This window comes from Mesoplodon mirus (assembly GCF_964341445.2).
Source record: "Mesoplodon mirus genome assembly, chromosome: 16".
Lineage (NCBI taxonomy): Eukaryota > Metazoa > Chordata > Mammalia > Artiodactyla > Ziphiidae > Mesoplodon > Mesoplodon mirus.
The window spans coordinates 26658836-26676851 of NC_138992.1; the positions used below are offsets into that span (position 1 = coordinate 26658836).

Genomic DNA, 18016 nt, shown 5'->3' on the forward strand with positions numbered 1-18016 from the left:
CATTAAGCCCATGTTTAAGAGCATGGACCCTGGGCTTCCCTGGTGGCGCAGTGGTTAAGTATCTGCCTGCCAATGCAGGGGACACAGGTTCGAGCCCTGGTCCGGGAAGATCCCACATGCTGCGGAGCAACTAAGCCCATGCGCCACAACTACTGAGCCTGCGCTCTAGAGCCCACGTGCCACAACTACTGAAGCCCGTGCGCCTAGAGCCTGTGCTCCACAACAAGAGAAGCCACCGCAATGAAAAGCCCATGAACCTCAACGAAGAGTAGCCCCTGCTCACCACAACTAGAGAAAGCCCACGTGCACCAATGAAGACCCAACGCAGCCAAAAATAAGTAATTAACTTTAAAAAAAAGATATAATTAAAAAAAAAAAAAGAGCATGGACTCTGGGGTCAGATGGCCTGGTTTCCCTCTTGGCTCTACTTCTTATTAGTTGTGTCACCTGGTGAGTGTCACTCAACTTCTCTGCCTTAGCTGTCCCTACCTCATAGGGTCTGTCCTGTCACGAGAAATAAATGAATATGTAAAAGATGCTCAGGATGGTTTCTGGCACATAGTTTTTGCTTCTAGTGATAGAAAAATTGGACATAGCCTACATATTCATTGATTTAATAAAACAAAATGTGCCATGTTTTAAAGATATTCACATATTAAAAGAAAAACAATTAGGTTGCATAATAATGTATTAAGTATGAATGCTGAATAGTTACATGCCAAAAGGTTATTTTTTGGTGATGGAATTATGGACTATACTTTTCCCTCTGCATCGTTGCTGTTTTCTAAATTTTCCACAAAGAAGATGTATAGTATAATAAAAGTTGTCTTTTTAGCCCCTGCAGAATAATAATAACAGCTAACATTTATTGAGAGCTTACAATAGATCAGGTGTTTTTCTAAGATGGCAGATAGATATTCATTGCTTACAATAACCCTACGAGGCAGGTGCTATGATCATCAATCTCCATTTCACAGATTAAGAAATTGAGGCAGAGGGAGGTGAAGTAATGTGCCTACGTCTTCCATCTAGCAAGCAGTAGAGGTGGGACTTGAACCTGGGCTGTCTGACTCAGGGCCTATGTTTTTAGGTTAGGAACTCTTTGTATGATTCTAGTAACCCAAAAGAGCACTGAACTACATACAGCACCCATGACAATCACCTAGTTGCACCCATGACAGTCACCTAGTTGCACCCATGACAATCACCTAGTTGCGTACACTGTTTAAAGGAAATGCATTAAGGAGGGCCTCTCCTTCCCGGTGTCTTTGTTGCCAGGTAATAGACAAATAAGAGGTTTTCAGGCCTCCAGCCTTCTTCTGAGTTTTCTTAGTAAATGGGGAGAATATATTCAGATCACACAGTAAAATTGACTTTTCTGTGTATCCCTTAAAAAGAGTGCATGGGGGCTTCCCTGGTGGCGCAGTGGTTGAGAATCTGCCTGCTAATGCAGGGGACACGGGTTCGAGCCCTGGTCTGGGAGGATCCCACATGCCACGGAGCAACTAGGCCCGTGAGCCACAACTACTGAGCCTGCGCGTCTGGAGCCTGTGCTCCACAACAAGAGTGGAGAGGCCTGCGCACCGCGATGAAGAGAGATGAAGAGAGGCCTGCGCCCCCGCTCGCCGCAACTAGAGAAAGCCCTTGCACAGAAACCAAGACCCAACACAGCAAAAAAAATAAATTAATTAATAATTTTAAAAAAAGACTTCAGAGCAAAGAAAAAAATTCAAGAGAGAATGAATTTAAAAGAAAAAAAAAGAGTGCATGGACTTTACATGGCAATAAGCAAACTGGAAATAGTTTATATTTTTAAAAATCATAAACAGAAATAGTTAAGTAGCATATACATGTTTCACTATCATAGTACTCAAACAGTAAAGAGTCAATCTAGTGAGTGCCAGGAGCAATAAAGTTTAGAACAAAGTTGTCCCTTCAGTTCAGGGTACATAATTACTGCAGATCAGAGGCATCGTGGGGTAACAATGGCTTTTCAGCAATTGTCTGTTTCTGTTCTAGAACTTCCGTTTTCATGCAGGCAGTTAAATTGTAATTGATGGATTTTTGCAAACCTTTTAAAGACTGAAAATTGGGTGTTTCGGAGTAATAATTTTACATTAGAAAATAGTATCTTACACCTGGTGGCTGCAAACATAGGATCTATTTTTGAAAACTGTCCATCTTTATCATTTAATAACCAACGCGGTAACGTACTAGCAGACAAGTCTGGTTGAATTAGGCTGTCAGGACTGGTGTGTTCCTGGACAGCACTACCAATCATGAGTCCTTGAGACTGTTAAATACTACAGGTTAGCCAACACATTACCCAGAGGCAGCTAATTAGGTTCAGGGAGCGTCTGGGAGTTCATTACATCATTAGACAAAGTCTCTGAAATCCAGAAGGAATAGCCAGTCCCAGTTCTGATAAATTGCTACCTTAATCCTCCCAGAATTCTGCGGGAGTTGGGATTCACTGCTGTCATCTGCACTAAGGGGTCTTTCTTGATCTATTTCCCAGAAGAGGCTGACCTTCCTGAGAGGTCCTAGAAACCAGGGAAGGGATTTTTCTCTCTCTTTGCTTTGCTGTCATTGACGTTCCCCTCCAGCAACACTAAAACACCCCATTAGTGAGAGCACCTGTCCACCAGTGGGCTGGTCTGGCTGCATCTTGTCCCTATGGCTCATCTTGACTGTGGGGGAGATGGCAGTTTATGGAGGAACCTCTTCTGCCCGTGCTTCTAACCACTGCCTTCCTGAGGACATGTTATCACAGGGGTATGATGGGATTTGGTCCTGGACAGGATTCGTCACCCACAAGTCTTGGACAAATAAATCAGCTTTGGTTTCCTCAATAGTAGAAAGAGTGAGATTAATATCTGCGTCAAGCTGTCAAGATTAACAGATAAGTATGGAAAGAATTTTGAACAGGGCCTGGAACCTAGTGTGCTCTCAATAAAGACTTGTGGTCATCAATAAATGATGATTACTGATCACTGCTTGTTAGAAATGCAAGGGATTTAGATTATTCGTATTTTCCTCAACTCAGAAATGTGATCTGGCTCTGGGTTTTAGACCAGAAGAGTCACAAATTGTGGCATACGAGTTGAGAAGCAAGATCAAATAAAATTGTGTACCTATCAGATTGATTTTTCCAAAAACATCTGGAATTTCTTCTTTAAAAAAAAAAAATCCTGGTTCTCTTCCTCCTCTTGTTCTGTTACCTCTTCCATGCCCCTGCACTTCCCCAGGCAATCCATGGAATGTTTTCATTATTACTATTTCAGAACTATGTATTCTTTTTGTTAAAAATGAATTTATATTAGTTATTCTACCACACAGCATGTTTCCAGTTACACACTGAACTCTAGTCTGTGCTCAAATGTAACGTGATATTTGTAAACTAATAAACCCCACCACTCACCCCCAAAACTATTCAAATTTCAATTTCATTCACAGCTTCTGTCACTGTCACTGTGAACTTTTTTCACTCTCTTTGGAAAAGTTCAGTTCCTGCTATTTGTTAAGGTTCTGTTCTTCATAGAAAAACTGCAGCTGCAGCCAGAGAAGGTGGATAATCAGATAGTGCCGGTTGGAGCAGTTATCTGGAGCCCAGGCTTTCCCCGTGACAGCTTCTAGACGGTTGCTTATCTCCAGACCCTAACGTGCCAAAGTCAAGTACGGCTAGACGACTACAAAGCCTAAAGATAAACTCTCTGGGAAAAACTTCTTTGGGGGTGACGAGCAGGCTTTTCATTCTGCTGAACGTTGGGGCCGGCACCTTGATGTCCCCGGCAGTGCTGGCGCGCAGGGAGAGGCGGGCACTGGGGCCGGACCCGGGTCACCGCTGCTCCTCTGCAGGAAGCCGGCATCTATGAAACCTGCCTCACTGTGCTCCCAAGCTGTGCTTATGAAACGACGCCCTCATGCCTGCGCCTTCTCTCGTCTGCTTTGCGGAAAACGCTGGGAGCCTGGGAGCGCTGGAACCCGGCCACTTGCTGAGTCCGTGTGCAAACGCGGGGAGCCAGGGACGTCGGAGGGCAGGGAACTGGCCAGCGTGTTCTCGGGTTTCATTTCCTTCATGCTTCTCTCCCCCTTTGTTTTTCAGGTAGCGAAGCCGATTTTAGCTCCTCGAGCAGCACGGGCAGCATCTCGGCTCCTGAGGTCCACATGTCTGCTGCGGGAAGCAAGCGGTCCTCTTTCTCACGCAAGTAGGCCCGCCTCCTGCCTCCTGCTCTGTAATTGTTAAGATGCTTTACACGGGCGACTGACCTGTACTTTATGTTTCTCTAGAACCACCTGGATTACTGTGCGTTCCGATTTTATGCTTATTCAGTGAGTGCTTTTTGTTTGGCTGGCTTTTACAGTGATTCACAGTTGGTACTTTTCCCAACCTCACCTACCTCGGTCACGACGTGGTTGCCCTGTGTTCCTCCGCCCGCGACGCCCTCTCGTGCAGCCCTGGCGCCTTCCCTCCCTGCTCTCTCCTTCCCTCACCCACCTGTGTGCTCACCTGAGGACCAGGCTAGTCGGCTCCCACTTCCCACACTGCCGCCCCTTCATGAATCTGTCCTCTTAGCTGTAAAGCCTCTGACTTCACCCTTTCTTTCCTCTAGCTGAGCTTCCTTTTTTGTCTTTGTGAAAGAAGCATAGTGACCCTCTGGCCACCTCCAACGTTCACTTGGGGAAGGGGTGAAGAAAGTATGGAGTTCATAGGCCTGGGTGCCCCCTACCCACCGAAAGAGGCAGTAGAATAGAATAGCTAAGCGTGAGGGCTCTGGAGCCAGGCTACCTTGGTTTGAATGCCAGCTCCACCATCTACAGGCTGTGTGGCCCTGAGCAAGTTGCTCAACTTCTCTACGCCTCAGTTTTCTCACCTGGAAAATAGGGCTACGGTCATACCCACCTGGTAGGTTAAATTAGTTAATTCAGGTAAAGTGTGAGGTCATTGCTTGAAGCATAGTAGACATCAGCAGGTGTTCGCCATTGGTGCTGTTTGGACTGGGGGAGAGAAGGACTGTGAGGGAAATGGGAGCCACTGTTCACGTTTGGCGGGACAGCTGGTCAGCCCCAGGATTCTCTGCTGCCGTCAGTGGCTTCATTTATTCATTCAATACGTATTTATTGAGCATCTACTGTGAGGCAGTTTCTAGAGATAAGGCAGTAAACAAAACTTATGAAAAACTATTTTCATTCTAGTAGAGAAAGAAGGATAATAAATGCATATAAATAATATATATATTTTTTTAAATACAGGGAAAGGATATGGAGGGTAATAGGATGTTTGGTATATTCTAGATAGGCTGGTTCCTGCAGACTCTGTGATGAGGTGAGCTCTGGGCAGGGACCTGAACAAAGTGATGGAGTGAGCCACACGATACAGGGGTGACTGTCACTTGACTGTCCTGGGCCGCAGTGTCCAAAAGTGTAAAAAGGAGATTGGACCACATTATTTTTAAGGTTCCTTGCTGAAGAAAAGTTGTTTCGTTTCTAAAAGCTTGCATTTCCAGGACTGAGCAAGCAAATGTTTCCCACTTCTCTTAGGTGAGCAGAAGATACGGCTGATATTTATAAAGGGACCTGAGATCCCCAGTGCAGAGTATTATTGTTAAAGCTGAAGCCAAACAAACTTGTAACTAAAGACTGAAGTCCACAGTGAAGAAGCACAATTGTTCTTCAAAATAGATAAATACCACTTATTTTGGAAATAAAGTGCCTCTGGGATCACAGGATGTAACTATAAACATTCTCTGTACAAATCAGACGTGGCTTGCTCTGAGAATAAGCCATTTATCTCACCCATTCAAGAAATTAGCACATACCCATGGTACAAGGCATCAAAGAACGGAGAGGCAAAAGAAAAAAGAAACGGCCTGAAGAGCAAGCCAATTTTGTTAAGCATTTCAAAGGAATTTGTGTTTGTGGTTAAATTCCAAGGTAATGTCAGTTATACTGAGTGACTTAGAGAAAATATTCTAGTCTGGAATCCATGAATTCTCTCAGTGATGAAAAATTGATGTGTTAAACATAAAGTAGTTAAATATAATTATGTGCAAATCATATATATGTTTAATAGACTAATATATGCATAATAGATATATGCTCAATAGGAAATTGAAATAGGCAAATGTTCTATCCATTATATTCACTTTTTTTATCTGACCCAGGCACAGAGCACCATCAGTAGATTTCTGGGATGGAACATCTCGGGTGTTTCACGTAATCTGTGTGTCCTACAGGACCATGCATTGAGGATAGCTCCTCTAGATGGGCCGGGTATCCATGCAAAACTTTAAAATAACTTATGATCCTTTTAATTGGCTGGTTCCTCCTGTAATAAATGAATTTTCTTTGTGGAGAATTAGGTCCTGGGAGGAAGGCTAGCGGGAGCATTTGGTGAAGGGGTGGGGGAAATGAAGGACGGGGGTGGTTGGAAAGAACGTTTTGGACGGCAATTATAAAAACAAAAACGATTTACAAACCATCTCTTCCTGGAGAAGGCCAACTCTGCTGATATTTCTGAGGAATTCTCTTTCTTAAACTAGAACCCTAGGGCTTCCCTGGTGGTGCAGTGGTTAAAATCTGCCTGCCAATGCAGGGGACGCAGGTTCGAGCCCTGGTCCAGGAAGATCCCACGTGCCACGGAGCAACTAAGCCCATGGGCCACAACTACTGAGCCTGTGCTCTAGAGTCCACGTGCCACAACTACTGAAACTTGCACACCTAGAGCCCGTGCTCTGCAACAAGAGAAGCCACTGCAATGAGAGACCCGTGCACCACAACAAAGAGTAGCCCCCGCTCGCCGCAACTAGAGAAAGCCCGTGCACAGCAACGAAGACCCAATGCAGCCAAAAATAAATTAATTTAAAAAAAACAACAACAAAGCTAAAACTCTAATCTTAATCAGAGGCAGAGAGAAGTAAGAAGAAGAAGAAAAAAAGCTCAGGATTTGGAGTCAGATGGACCTGGGCTTGAGTTCAGCGTCCATTGCTTATTAGGTGCAAGACCCAGGGCCCCGAGCCTCAGTTTCCTGTTCTGGAAAATGGGGTAATAATGGCATCTACCTCACTGATTTAAATAAACTGATAGATGTGAGTGCTCAACACGGTGCCCAGAACTCAGGAAAAGAATCATTACATGCTTGTTTTAGTCAATAGTGATAAAAATAATACTAATGGGCAAGATGCTGCCGCTGTTGCTGCTGATGGTGGTGGTGGTGGTGAATGTGATCGTATTGGTTTGCTCAGGCTGTTATAACAAAATACCGTGGACCGGGGGGGTTAAACAACAGAAATGTACTTTCTCACAATTCTGGAAGCTAGAGGTCCAAGATCAAGGTGTCAGCAGGACTGGCTTCTGTGGAGGCCTTGCTCCTTGGCTTGTAGATGGCTGTCTTGTCCCTGTTTCCTCACCTAGTCTTTTCTCTGTGCCTGTGTCCAAATTTCCTCCTCCTATAAGGGCACTAGTCAAATTGGGATTAGGGCCCACCCTAAGGGCCTCATTTTAGCATAAATACCTTTTTTAAAGCCCCGTTTCCAAATACAGTCACATTCTTAGGTACTAGGGGTTAGGGCTCCAACCTGCGAATTTGGGGAGGACACCATTCAGCCCATAACAATGATGATGAGCATGGTGATGGTGATGGTGGTGGTGACGGTGACGGTGAGGGTCAGGATGTTACCTGAAGGAAAGGGCAATGCCTGGAGAATAGAGAGTCACCTGGGCACCTTCTGAGGATCCCTTCTTCACTTCTCCCTTTCTCTCACTTTCCAGTTACTGGTTCAGATTTGCAGGAAGGGGGCGGGGTACCAGAATTGTGTCTCCTCTCTGTGGGCTGCATTCTTTTTGTCCATCAGACCAAGGGATTTGGGGAGGGCTAGGAAGGTAGCGTCAGATTTGCCTGTGCACGGCCTTGACAAACATGGAATCCTGTCTTCTCCATTGCAAATGTTTTTTATTATCATCCACAATGAGTTTGTACCCACATATGTTAGCATTTGAGCTAAACTAAATGTAAGGAACAGAACTGATCATTTAAAGCATGTAGTTTCTTTTTTGAAAGTTAGCTATTACAAACAGCCTAATAACTCATTTCCTGAAATATATTTCAAGACTCAATTATACCTTAGTAATGTTTGACAGTTTGAAGAGTTTTTGCTCTATTCTGTATAGCAGATGAGTTCTTACAGAATCCTCATCTCATTTAATTTGTATGTCACTAATCGTGCATGTTAGTGCATGCACCAAACTAAAGAAGCTGGTGGTAAATTCTTCAGGTAATAACCACATACCTAGCCAGTACCTAATATACCTGTTTACAAGATCAAAACACTATATTCCATTTGTATAAAGCTGGAGACATTTCTGTAGAGTTGAGACCTAGATTTAAATCCCAGTTGAGCTGTGAGATCTTGAACCAGTTTTTTTTTTTCCCCTGAGCCTCAGTTATTTCACATAACTGCGTACTGCCTGTACTTCACATAATATAACAGGGAAATGATCGTTGTACCAGTTTTATTGCCATAAGCTTTATTGCCATGATGGTCAAAATTAAATGAAACAGTGTTCATAGAGCACCTGCAACAAGGCTTGGGTCACAGAAGGTTCTCAGCAAAGGTTAACTCAGAAGAGAATTCCCCAGGTCCACATGAGGGATAGCTTTTTACTCTTTCTCCTAACTTGTAATGGTTGACTCTCCATCTTTCTCGTAGCCACATTAAGAAATAGTCAGGCCAACAGAAGTGAAGCATAGAGAAGCACATCCAAGCCAGGGTACATATTCTTTTCTGCCCCACACCCACCAAAGAACTGCTGAAGTTGGTTTGTCACAAAGCCACCAGCCCATCTGTTCCATATAAAATGTCCTCTTCTCACAAAACAGGAGGCAGAGTCCATGTGGATGATTTCAAAAGGAAAGAACTTTTTAACTTTAGAATTTGGTGATGTTTCATTTATGTGATTTACTGGGTTGACTGCTAGTTCAAATTGTATTCGATTTGAAGTAAGTAATTGTGATTTTGGAGCCAAGTAGACCCACACACACACTCATACTCACATTCACTCATGTTTCTCAGTGAGATGTGTCCGTTGGATACAGTTGTAATCAAAATTGCAAAGAGGGATTGACAAAAATAAGTCCTGCTATATGAAAAGTATCTTGTTCCCTTTGGTTTCCTTGTAATGTCAGCAAGATATATTCCTGACATAGACGTGCTACCCTATTTAAAGTAATTTCAACATTCTCTAGATGCTTCCTTACACTCCGGGGTATCAAATTTAATGGAATTAGATTAACAGGGAAGTTCAAACAGTTTATCCAGAAACAGTACCCTGCAGTTGAATTGCCCTTAACAGCTTGTCCAGTGTACTCAACATCCATTCTTTGATTTATTTGCACATCAACTCTGTGAAAGTTATCATATATCCCCAATATTAAGTGGCTTACTTGCCTAAGTTCCTAGTAAGTGGCAGTGCCAGGACTTCAACCCAGTTTATTCCCTTAGCAGTCATTTAGGAAGAACCTATCATGTGCCAGGTGGTAATGGGGATGTAAAAGCACAGGCTGTGTTTCTGCCCTCAGGATGCCCTAGCCTAGTGGAAAAGACAGACAGACGTGCAGTGGTGATGCACTGTGATAAGTTCCACAGTGAAGCCTGCACAGGGTGTTGGGAAGCACCGGCGAACAGCACCTACACTGGCCGAGGGAGTGAGGGGTCCAGAGAAGGCTGCTTGGAGTAGGTTCCCATCAGTCTTGAAGTAGGAGGTACCCAGAGGCTCAGGGTAGGAGCAGAAGAACAATTCTAGGCAGAGAAAATAATAAGTTCAGAACTAAAAAGATGATGGAGAGCGTGGACCATCAGGAAACTGTACCTCGCCTGGAATGCAGGGGGAGGAACAGCAGAGGATGCGTTGGATGGGGTGGTGGGGTCAGACCTTGTGAGCTGTATTAAGGGGTCTGGTCTTTATTCTGGAGGCTGCGGGGAATCACTGAATGGCTTTGAGGAGGCCAGTGATACTCAAATTCCATATTGGAAAAGCCACTCTCACCACAGGGACGGCCTCCTTGCTGGAGGGGCAAGACAAGAGGCAGGGAAAAAAGGGGGGCTAACATTTTAAGCAGTTAAATGATAAAGGTGGTGCTATGTCATTGGGGATGGAAAGAAAAAAAATAGGTGGTTAAAATTATAGACGATACATTTATGTGGGTTATATTTATCCTGTTTTTTCCTTCTTCTTTCGGGCAAACCCCTTCTCCCCCAGCCTCCAAATGAAACACCCTAATTTTCTTACCCAACATGAGCAAACCTGAATATTTTTACGCAGAAACAGGTATACTGGAACAAAAGCCACATCTTCAAAACGGCCTCTGGAACGAAACTAAACCAAATCAATATTTTACATGGTTTGTGTTCTTAGCACGCAGCTGGGTTTAATCTGTGGTCAGAAACCATTTGAAAGAATAGAAGAGGGAGAGGTTGCCTGTGCTGGTGACACAGGAGAGAAAATATCGGGCAGGTGGGAAGAAGGCCACTCATAAAGCCAAATGCTCTAATAATTATGTTGCCCTTTCCAGCCCTATAGATTGGATTTCCTCAGTGGTGGCTAGCTTTAAGAAGGAACAAAGCGTTCGCATTTGGGTATCTACAGCCCCAAGGATTCTAACATTCTTCATGCTTCCCTCCCAGTCGAGGTCCCCACGGGCGGAGCAATGGAGCGTCATCATACAAGTCTGGCAACAGCCCACCCTCCCCACGGGAGAAGGACCTTCTGTCCATGCTGTGCAGGAATCAGCTGAGTCCCGTTAACATCCATCCCAGCTATGCGCCTTCTTCCCCCAGTAGCAGCAACTCCGGCTCCTACAAGGGAAGTGACTGCAGCCCTGTCATGAGGTGAGGGCCGTCTATCTCCCAATTCATGACTCTTACTTTGTCCTACTTGGTAAGCTTCTCTTTAAAAAAAAAAATTTTTTTTAATGACACAACTCTTTTTTTTGTTTGTTTTTTTGTTTGTTTGTTTTTTGCGGTACGCGGGCCTCTGTTGTGGCCTCTCCCGTTGCGGAGCACAGGCTCAGCGGCCATGGCTCACGGGCCCAGCCGCTCCGCGGCATGTGGGATCTTCCCGGACCGGGGCACGAACCCATGTCCCCTGCATCGGCAGGCGGACTCTCAACCACTGCGCCACCAGGGAAGCCCTAAATGATACAACTCTTGATCCCCTGCCTTATTCTGTCGTACAGCACTTCTCTTTCCTTTCCCACACTCAGCTAATCCTTCAAGGGCTGCTGCAGAAAGGACACGAGCCACAATTTCATTTCTAATAAGGTTCCGCAGTCCCAGGAGTTCCTGGCTAGGCAGAAAACATGGCACAGCGGCAGTAGGAGGGTCCTGTGCATTTCCCTCCGAGCAGAGAAGAGCCGTTCGTGTGTTTGCTCATTCATTCAAACACCAGATGTTTACTGAGCACCATGTGTGCCCAGTACTGTGTAAAGCACTGGGAATAGAGCAGTAAACAACCGAGATGGTCCCTCTGCTGACTGCCCAGAGGAGAAGAAAAATATTAGTTATCTAATGACAGAAACACATTAGGATTCTTCTACAAGTACCTGTTGTTATATGTGCATGTAAAAGGCGAGGCCGGGCTCCAGCTCGGGCTGGAGGGGTCAGAGGAGGCTTCTGAAAAAGTGAAATTGAAAGGAGATCTGAAGGTCAAGCAAGGAATGAATTAGTCCCCGGGAGGCATGAGGGTGCAGAAAAAAAAGGAACTGCGCATCCAAACAGGCCCTGACAGGAGAGCTGGGAACTGGACGCTGGACTCGGGCCACCTTGGATGGAACACAGGCTCAGGGGGAACAGGGCTAGTGCCGCGGCTTGGATGCGGTCCCGAGTCCGGGAAGAAGCTGCCAGCCCTCCTCCTCCGGTCTTCCTCCTCCTGGGCATCCCGGTCTCATTAGTCAGCTCTTACAGCAGGGATACCTACCTCTTGGCCAGGCCTAAGAGGGGCCAAGATTCCAGCAAGTAAGTTTTGAAGAGCACTGGGCGCCTCTCTTACAAAACCGATCTGGTGAGACTGGACTAGCCTTTTGCCCTGCAGAAGAAGGAAAGTTTCCACCAAGTCAGCCCACTCACACCAGGGACTGATGTCAGAACAATCTGAATTCAACTAACAACAATCGGGACCTTTAGGCAAGTGGCACATTGTGTGGAAGCGAGGTCACCTCGCTCCCTGCTGCCCTCCCACCTGCCCCTACTCATTGTCCTTTAACATAATAGCCTGTTACTCTGAACTGCCAGGCAGGCCCGTGGACAACTGTGCATTATTTTATATGAGATCATCCCTAGGCCACAGAAAATCTCCCTCTCCCCTGTCCCCGCCCCCTCCACAAACACCCCGCCCCCAATCTTCCCAGTTTGAACAGTCCTAAGATTGGCAGGTGGATTATTGTCCCCCTTCTGAAGTGAGGTCACACGCTGCTGGGGTTTAAGGTCCCAGCAAATGGCTGCCATTTCTTTTCAACCTGTTAGCTGTGCCTTAACTTTTCTTTTTATAGAAAAAGTAACATTTTGTTACTTCGATTGTTTCAGGCGATCTGGAAGGTACATGTCCTGTGGTGAAAATCATGGTGTCAAACCCCCAAATCCAGAGCAGTACCTGACTCCTCTGCAGCAGAAAGAGGTTACAGTGAGACACCTGAAGACCAGGCTCAAGGAGTCTGAGCGCCGACTGCATGAGAGGTGAATCCACGTTCCTTGCACGCTATGGTTTAGGACATTTTCTTTTTCCATAAAATGAAATATGAACCCACACAAGGAAAGAAGACAAATGACTTCATTTAATTTTTGTCAGATTTCTTAAATCACTCTCTCAAAAGAGCTATTTTATAATCCTGCGTGATTTGGCTGTTTCAGGGGTCCAGGGAACCCTCCTGGGTTGGAAGGGATCCTCTGCTTTTTCTGGGTGTGTCCAGCTTTGATGTGAAAAATCGGGTGTGTGTGTGTGACTATTTTTAAGTGGCTGGAACACTTGCAGGAACAATCCCATACTTCCAGCAGAATGGGTCACACACAGTTGGCCCCTGTGAAGCCCTGTTTATCTCTGTGAGAGAGTGGATGGCCTTGTGCATTGTGATTCCTACAAGCTATTTCTGTGCTGAAGGAAGAGGTTCATTATTCTAGGCCAAGTGTTATGGTAATTAAAAAAAAAAAAATACAGCCCAAGCTTAAGAGATCTTATCCCAGAGAGAAGAGACTTCTGACATCTTGGGACAGGCCAGAGTTTCTGCTTGATGGTTTTTCCCTGTCATTTTGCAGTTGACAAGCAGAGCTCTGACCAGAGTGGCTTTGACCTGAGGGTAAGGGTGACATGAGTCATACCCTACTTTCTGGAAGTCTTTGGTTTATGAGTTGAGGAATCTATGGGACGGTTTGAATAGTCATGGGAGGGAGGTATGGGAAGGCAGTGAAACTGGAGAAGAGTCAAGCCTAAACTTAAAGAAGCAATACTTACAGCATCTCTTCAAATATGTCAGGATCCTGACTACCTGGTCTTCAGAAACACTGAGAATATGAGGACATATATTTACACGGACTATGAAGAAATTATATGTAAGGAAGAAATTTTTGACAAATATCTGGAAATAGGGTCCTGTGAAGGATCTAGAAAAAAATAGAATAGATTCCCTTCAGTGTAGGATGGATCCAGTGTCATCTTGCCTGAGAGGAGATAGAATGATCAACATTTCACAAAGTCCTTGCAACATGTAGCTTTTTATGATTTAAATAAATTTTTAAGAAATTATCATTGGTATATGATCAGAACTGTTTTGCACTGCTAAAGCTTATCAGTCTGCCTTCTGCCTTTGATAGGTAATTAAAAGTGATACAGACTTTCCTTCCACAAATTGTTTTGTGGACATAGGAAAGAGTAGACTATGGAGATAAAAGCAGGCGGAGAGACACTAGTGTGTTCTCATAAAACAATTGCCAATATTAAATACAGGACTACCTCAGAGATATTGCAGGTTCGGTTCCAGACCACTGCAATAAAGCAAATATTGCAATAAAGTGAGTCATATGAATTTTTTCACTTCTCATCACATATAAAAGTTATTTCACTACACTAGAGTCTACTAAGGGTGCAATAGCATTATATCTAAAAACAATGCACAAACCTTAATTTTAAAATACCTTAATTGCTAAAAAATGCTAACCAGCGTCTGACAAAGCAGGGTTGCCACAAACCTTCAGTTTGTAAAAAAAAAAAAAAAAAAAAAGACACTATCTGCGAAGCACGATAAAGCAAAGTGCAGTAAAACGAGGTGTGTCTGTATCGAATAGAGGATAATGACTGAAAAGTACTTAGTGAAATGTCAGACATATGGTGGGCACTCAAAAAGAAAAAAAAACAATAATAGCATTTTTTATTCTGATTCTAGTTACTGTTATTATTTTAGCTATTTTACAGTTAAGGGGGCAGTTCAGGGCTAATAAAATTTCAAAACTGATTTAACCTGTATGTTTCCGGTGGGAGAGCACGGGCTGGGCCGGGCGCCAGAATTGCTTGCTGCCTGCTTCACAGTTGGCCTTTTTCTGAGCAGGGCTTGTCTCCTCTGGCTCTAGGGAGAGTGAGATCGTGGAGCTGAAGTCCCAGCTGGCCCGAATGCGGGAGGACTGGATTGAGGAAGAGTGCCACCGGGTGGAGGCCCAGCTGGCCCTCAAGGAAGCCAGGAAGGAGATTCAACAGCTCAAACAGGTCATCGAAACGATGAGGAGCAGCTTGGCCGATAAGGACAAAGGCATTCAGAAATATTTCGTGGACATAAACATTCAAAACAAGAAGCTGGAGTCTCTACTTCAGAGCATGGAGATGGCGCACAATGGCTCCCTGAGGGACGAGCTGTGTCTCGACTTTCCGTGTGATTCCCCGGAGAAGGGCTTAGCCCTCAGCACGGCTTCTGGCCCGACGGCCGAGGAGCTGACCCCGGAGGAGCCGGCCACGGAGGCGGGGGCCAACAGCGAGCTGCTGGGGGAACACAGCGCGGGCCGCGGCACAGATGTGTTCGATGAGCTGGTGACAGCCACCGCCGTGGAGGCCGGCGACCTGGAGCTGCTTCGTGCCAGCCCTGGGGCAAAGATCCTCGAGTTGGAGGGTCAGGAAGAGGGCAGCGCGGTGGCGGAGCAGGCCGTGCAGACCGACGTGGTGCCCTACAGCCCTGCCGTCTCCGAGCTCATCTGGCACGTGCTCAAGCTCCAGGACCCCTGTCCCTCCAGCTCCACGTCCCCCGAGGATGAGTCCAGGGCCGACTCGATGGAAAGCTTCCTGGAGTCCATCTCTGCCCTCGTGGTCGATTTAACTCCAAGAAATCCAAACTCTGCCATCCTCTTGTCTCCCGTGGAGACCCCGACCGCCGAGGTGGGTCCGGAGGCACGTGGGAACCGCCTCATGAGAGAGCTGGATTTTGCAGGCTCCGCGGAGGAAAGGCTGAACGGCCTGGTCCCGCTGTCCGGCGGGGGCGTCGTGGGGCGGTACTGGAGCAGCAGTTTCCTGGTGGATCTCCTGGCCGTGGCGGCCCCCGTGGTCCCCACCGTGCTGTGGGCATTCAGTACTCAGAGGGGGGGAACAGATCCCATCTACAACATCGGGGCCTTGCTGCGGGGCTGCTGCCTGGTGGCCCTGCACTCGCTCCGCCGCACCACCTGTCATATCAAACCCTAGAGAGAAGATGTCACTTCCGTGTGCCAGTCTGTCCCGTGTGGCCCGATGCCAGGTGGAGAAGCAGCGGGTCGACCTGTGGCGGTCTCCGTTCTGTCGTTTTTGCTCCTCGGTATTTGATTTGCACTATATTTAGTTGAAGCCTGTTCACTGTTTAAAACGGGAGGTATCTTCGAAGGCATGGACACCTGGTTCCAGTACATGTCCCACCTGTGTGTATAGAAAGCATGCTCATGATCCTGCCGTGTCGTCTGAGGTACCCGTACTTATCCTAGTGGTGCAGGTAGAGAAAATGCAAAGTTTGCACTTTCAAGACAGCTTCTATAAGGCTGGCATGTTATCTCCTTGCTTTGCTTTTTGCCGTTTTAAAATGTGTAATTGTTACAGCATTCCAGTGGTCTTGTGCATAGCAGGGGACTGTAACCAAAAAGAACAATGTATTTGTGTAATTGGTTTGAAGAAGTCTTGATAGCTCCTTAGCGTCTTACTTGGGGTTGATAAGGTTTGAGTGTTTGCAGTTTTCTACTAGATGTAGCTCCAGAGTCTTAAATGGCTTGTCTGTTCTTAAACCTGTTAATTGATGAAACTATATGTAAGGTTTACATGGTATTAACTTATTTTTTGCTTATTATATATAGTGTTTTATTGAAAATCGTTTGTAACCACACACTTCAGCATGATGAAAATAAAGATTAGTGTTTCCATTTCAATAAATGTTCTATCCTCCTATAAAATAATTATCTCTGTGATTTTACTTTTACATATGATAAGAAAGACTAAGTGGATAGCAGATCCTTCCATCTTTAACAGTAGGGATCTGTAAATACGGAATTAAGTGATAAAGAGGGAAAAATAATTATTAAAGAAAGGTGAGGACTTCCTGCTCTGTCTTTTAAAAAGCATTGTTTCTGAAGACAAGTAGTTTTGATTGTTTGCTCTGAAATTATCCATACACTTGTTAGTCCACATATTTATTCAGTAAGGATATATTGAGTATTTTCAGGAAGGTTGGGCTGATTTTGTTTTGAAGCATGCTGGGGGTTCAGAGAGGGAGAAAATGCTGCACTGTATGTGTCCTCCCCTTGGAATAATAGGGTGAGGGTGGGTGGCTGGGAAGGGATGAGACAGTATTAAATCTGTATTACTTTGTTCCTCACACCAATCTTGTGATATGGGTATTACTCTACAGATAAGGGAGCTGAGCCTTAAAGAGGGAGATTGCTCAGGATCTCATCTTTCATCTCTAGCAGCCAAGATTTCAAGGGTCTGCAAAGCAAATGACTTTTCCACTTTACACACAAATGGAAGAGACTGGGGAATATCCTAAGTTTTCACCCAGAAACTCTTCTTCCACAGCACTTATCACCTTTAAACGTACTGTATTGTCACTTACTATGTCTTGCTTATTGCCCATCTCCCCCACTAAAATACTAGGGCTCTGAGGGCAGAGATCTGTGTTCTGTTTCGTTCACAGAAAAATGTCAAGAACTTAGAACAGTAGGTGGCATATTGTAGGGGTTCTAAAAATAGCTGTTGAATGAATTCATCCAACAAATACTTACTGGGTGCTCACATGTTAGGCACTTCGCTAGGCCTGTCATCAATAGTGAAGGAGACAGACAAGGCTTCTGCCTTCAGGGAACTTATAGTCTGTCTGTGAAAGACACAGAACATGCCAACAAATGAACAAATTAATTCTGGATAGTGGTAAGTGCTTCCAAGGGAATGAGGTGCTTTGACCAAGACTGATGGGGACAAAGGCAAGGAACACCTGTCTGAAGAAATACCATTAGTGCTAACGGATGATAAAGAGCCAGCTGTGGGAAGATATGGGGGGTAAAATTTTGCAGAAAGAACAGAGGCAAAGGCCCTGAGGCAGAAAAGGGCTTGACATGTTAGAGGGGCATCAAGGAGACCAGTGTAGCTAGAGCAGAGTGAGGGGCACGGGGGTGGTTAGAGAAGTGGAAGAGAAGCTAGTTCATATGGGGCCATGTAAACCATGGTAGGGTTGGTTTGAATTTATTCCCACTGCAATGAGAAATATTAACAGACTTTATACAGGACAATGATACAATCTGGGTTTTTTTCTTTCTTTCTTTTCTTGACTCTGTGGCTGCTATTTGCAGGATGTATTGTACGGAGGCAGAGTGGCAGCAGGAAGGCCACTGTAATAGTCCAGATGAGTGATGACAATTTGGAGGTAGAAGTGGATCTAGAGATTAAGTTGAATAATTAAAGATAGATCTTGAAAATAGTACTGATGCAATTTGCTGATAGATGGGATGTGGGGAGGAGATGAGGTAGGGTTTAA

The 18016-nt window shown here is 45.2% G+C and overlaps 1 protein-coding gene across 6 annotated transcripts in view; it reads left to right on the plus strand.

The window, feature by feature from the left end:
• The window catches only part of SYBU (syntabulin), a 71007-nt gene extending 54582 nt beyond the window's left edge, over nucleotides 1-16425 (plus strand). For 3 of the 6 annotated variants that reach the window (XM_082601490.1, XM_082601491.1, XM_082601488.1), the window contains 5 exons: nucleotides 4106-4208; nucleotides 4291-4332; nucleotides 10683-10886; nucleotides 12579-12728; nucleotides 14613-16425. In XM_082601490.1, coding sequence (XP_082457616.1) covers nucleotides 4106-4208; nucleotides 4291-4332; nucleotides 10683-10886; nucleotides 12579-12728; nucleotides 14613-15708 — 1595 coding nt within the window. In that variant the 3' untranslated portion in view covers nucleotides 15709-16425. The remainder of the gene's footprint in view (nucleotides 1-4105; nucleotides 4209-4290; nucleotides 4333-10682; nucleotides 10887-12578; nucleotides 12729-14612) is intronic. The other 3 variants (XM_082601492.1, XM_082601487.1, XM_082601489.1) reach the window with 1 other exon arrangement.
• Nucleotides 16426-18016: the final 1591 nt, after the last annotated feature.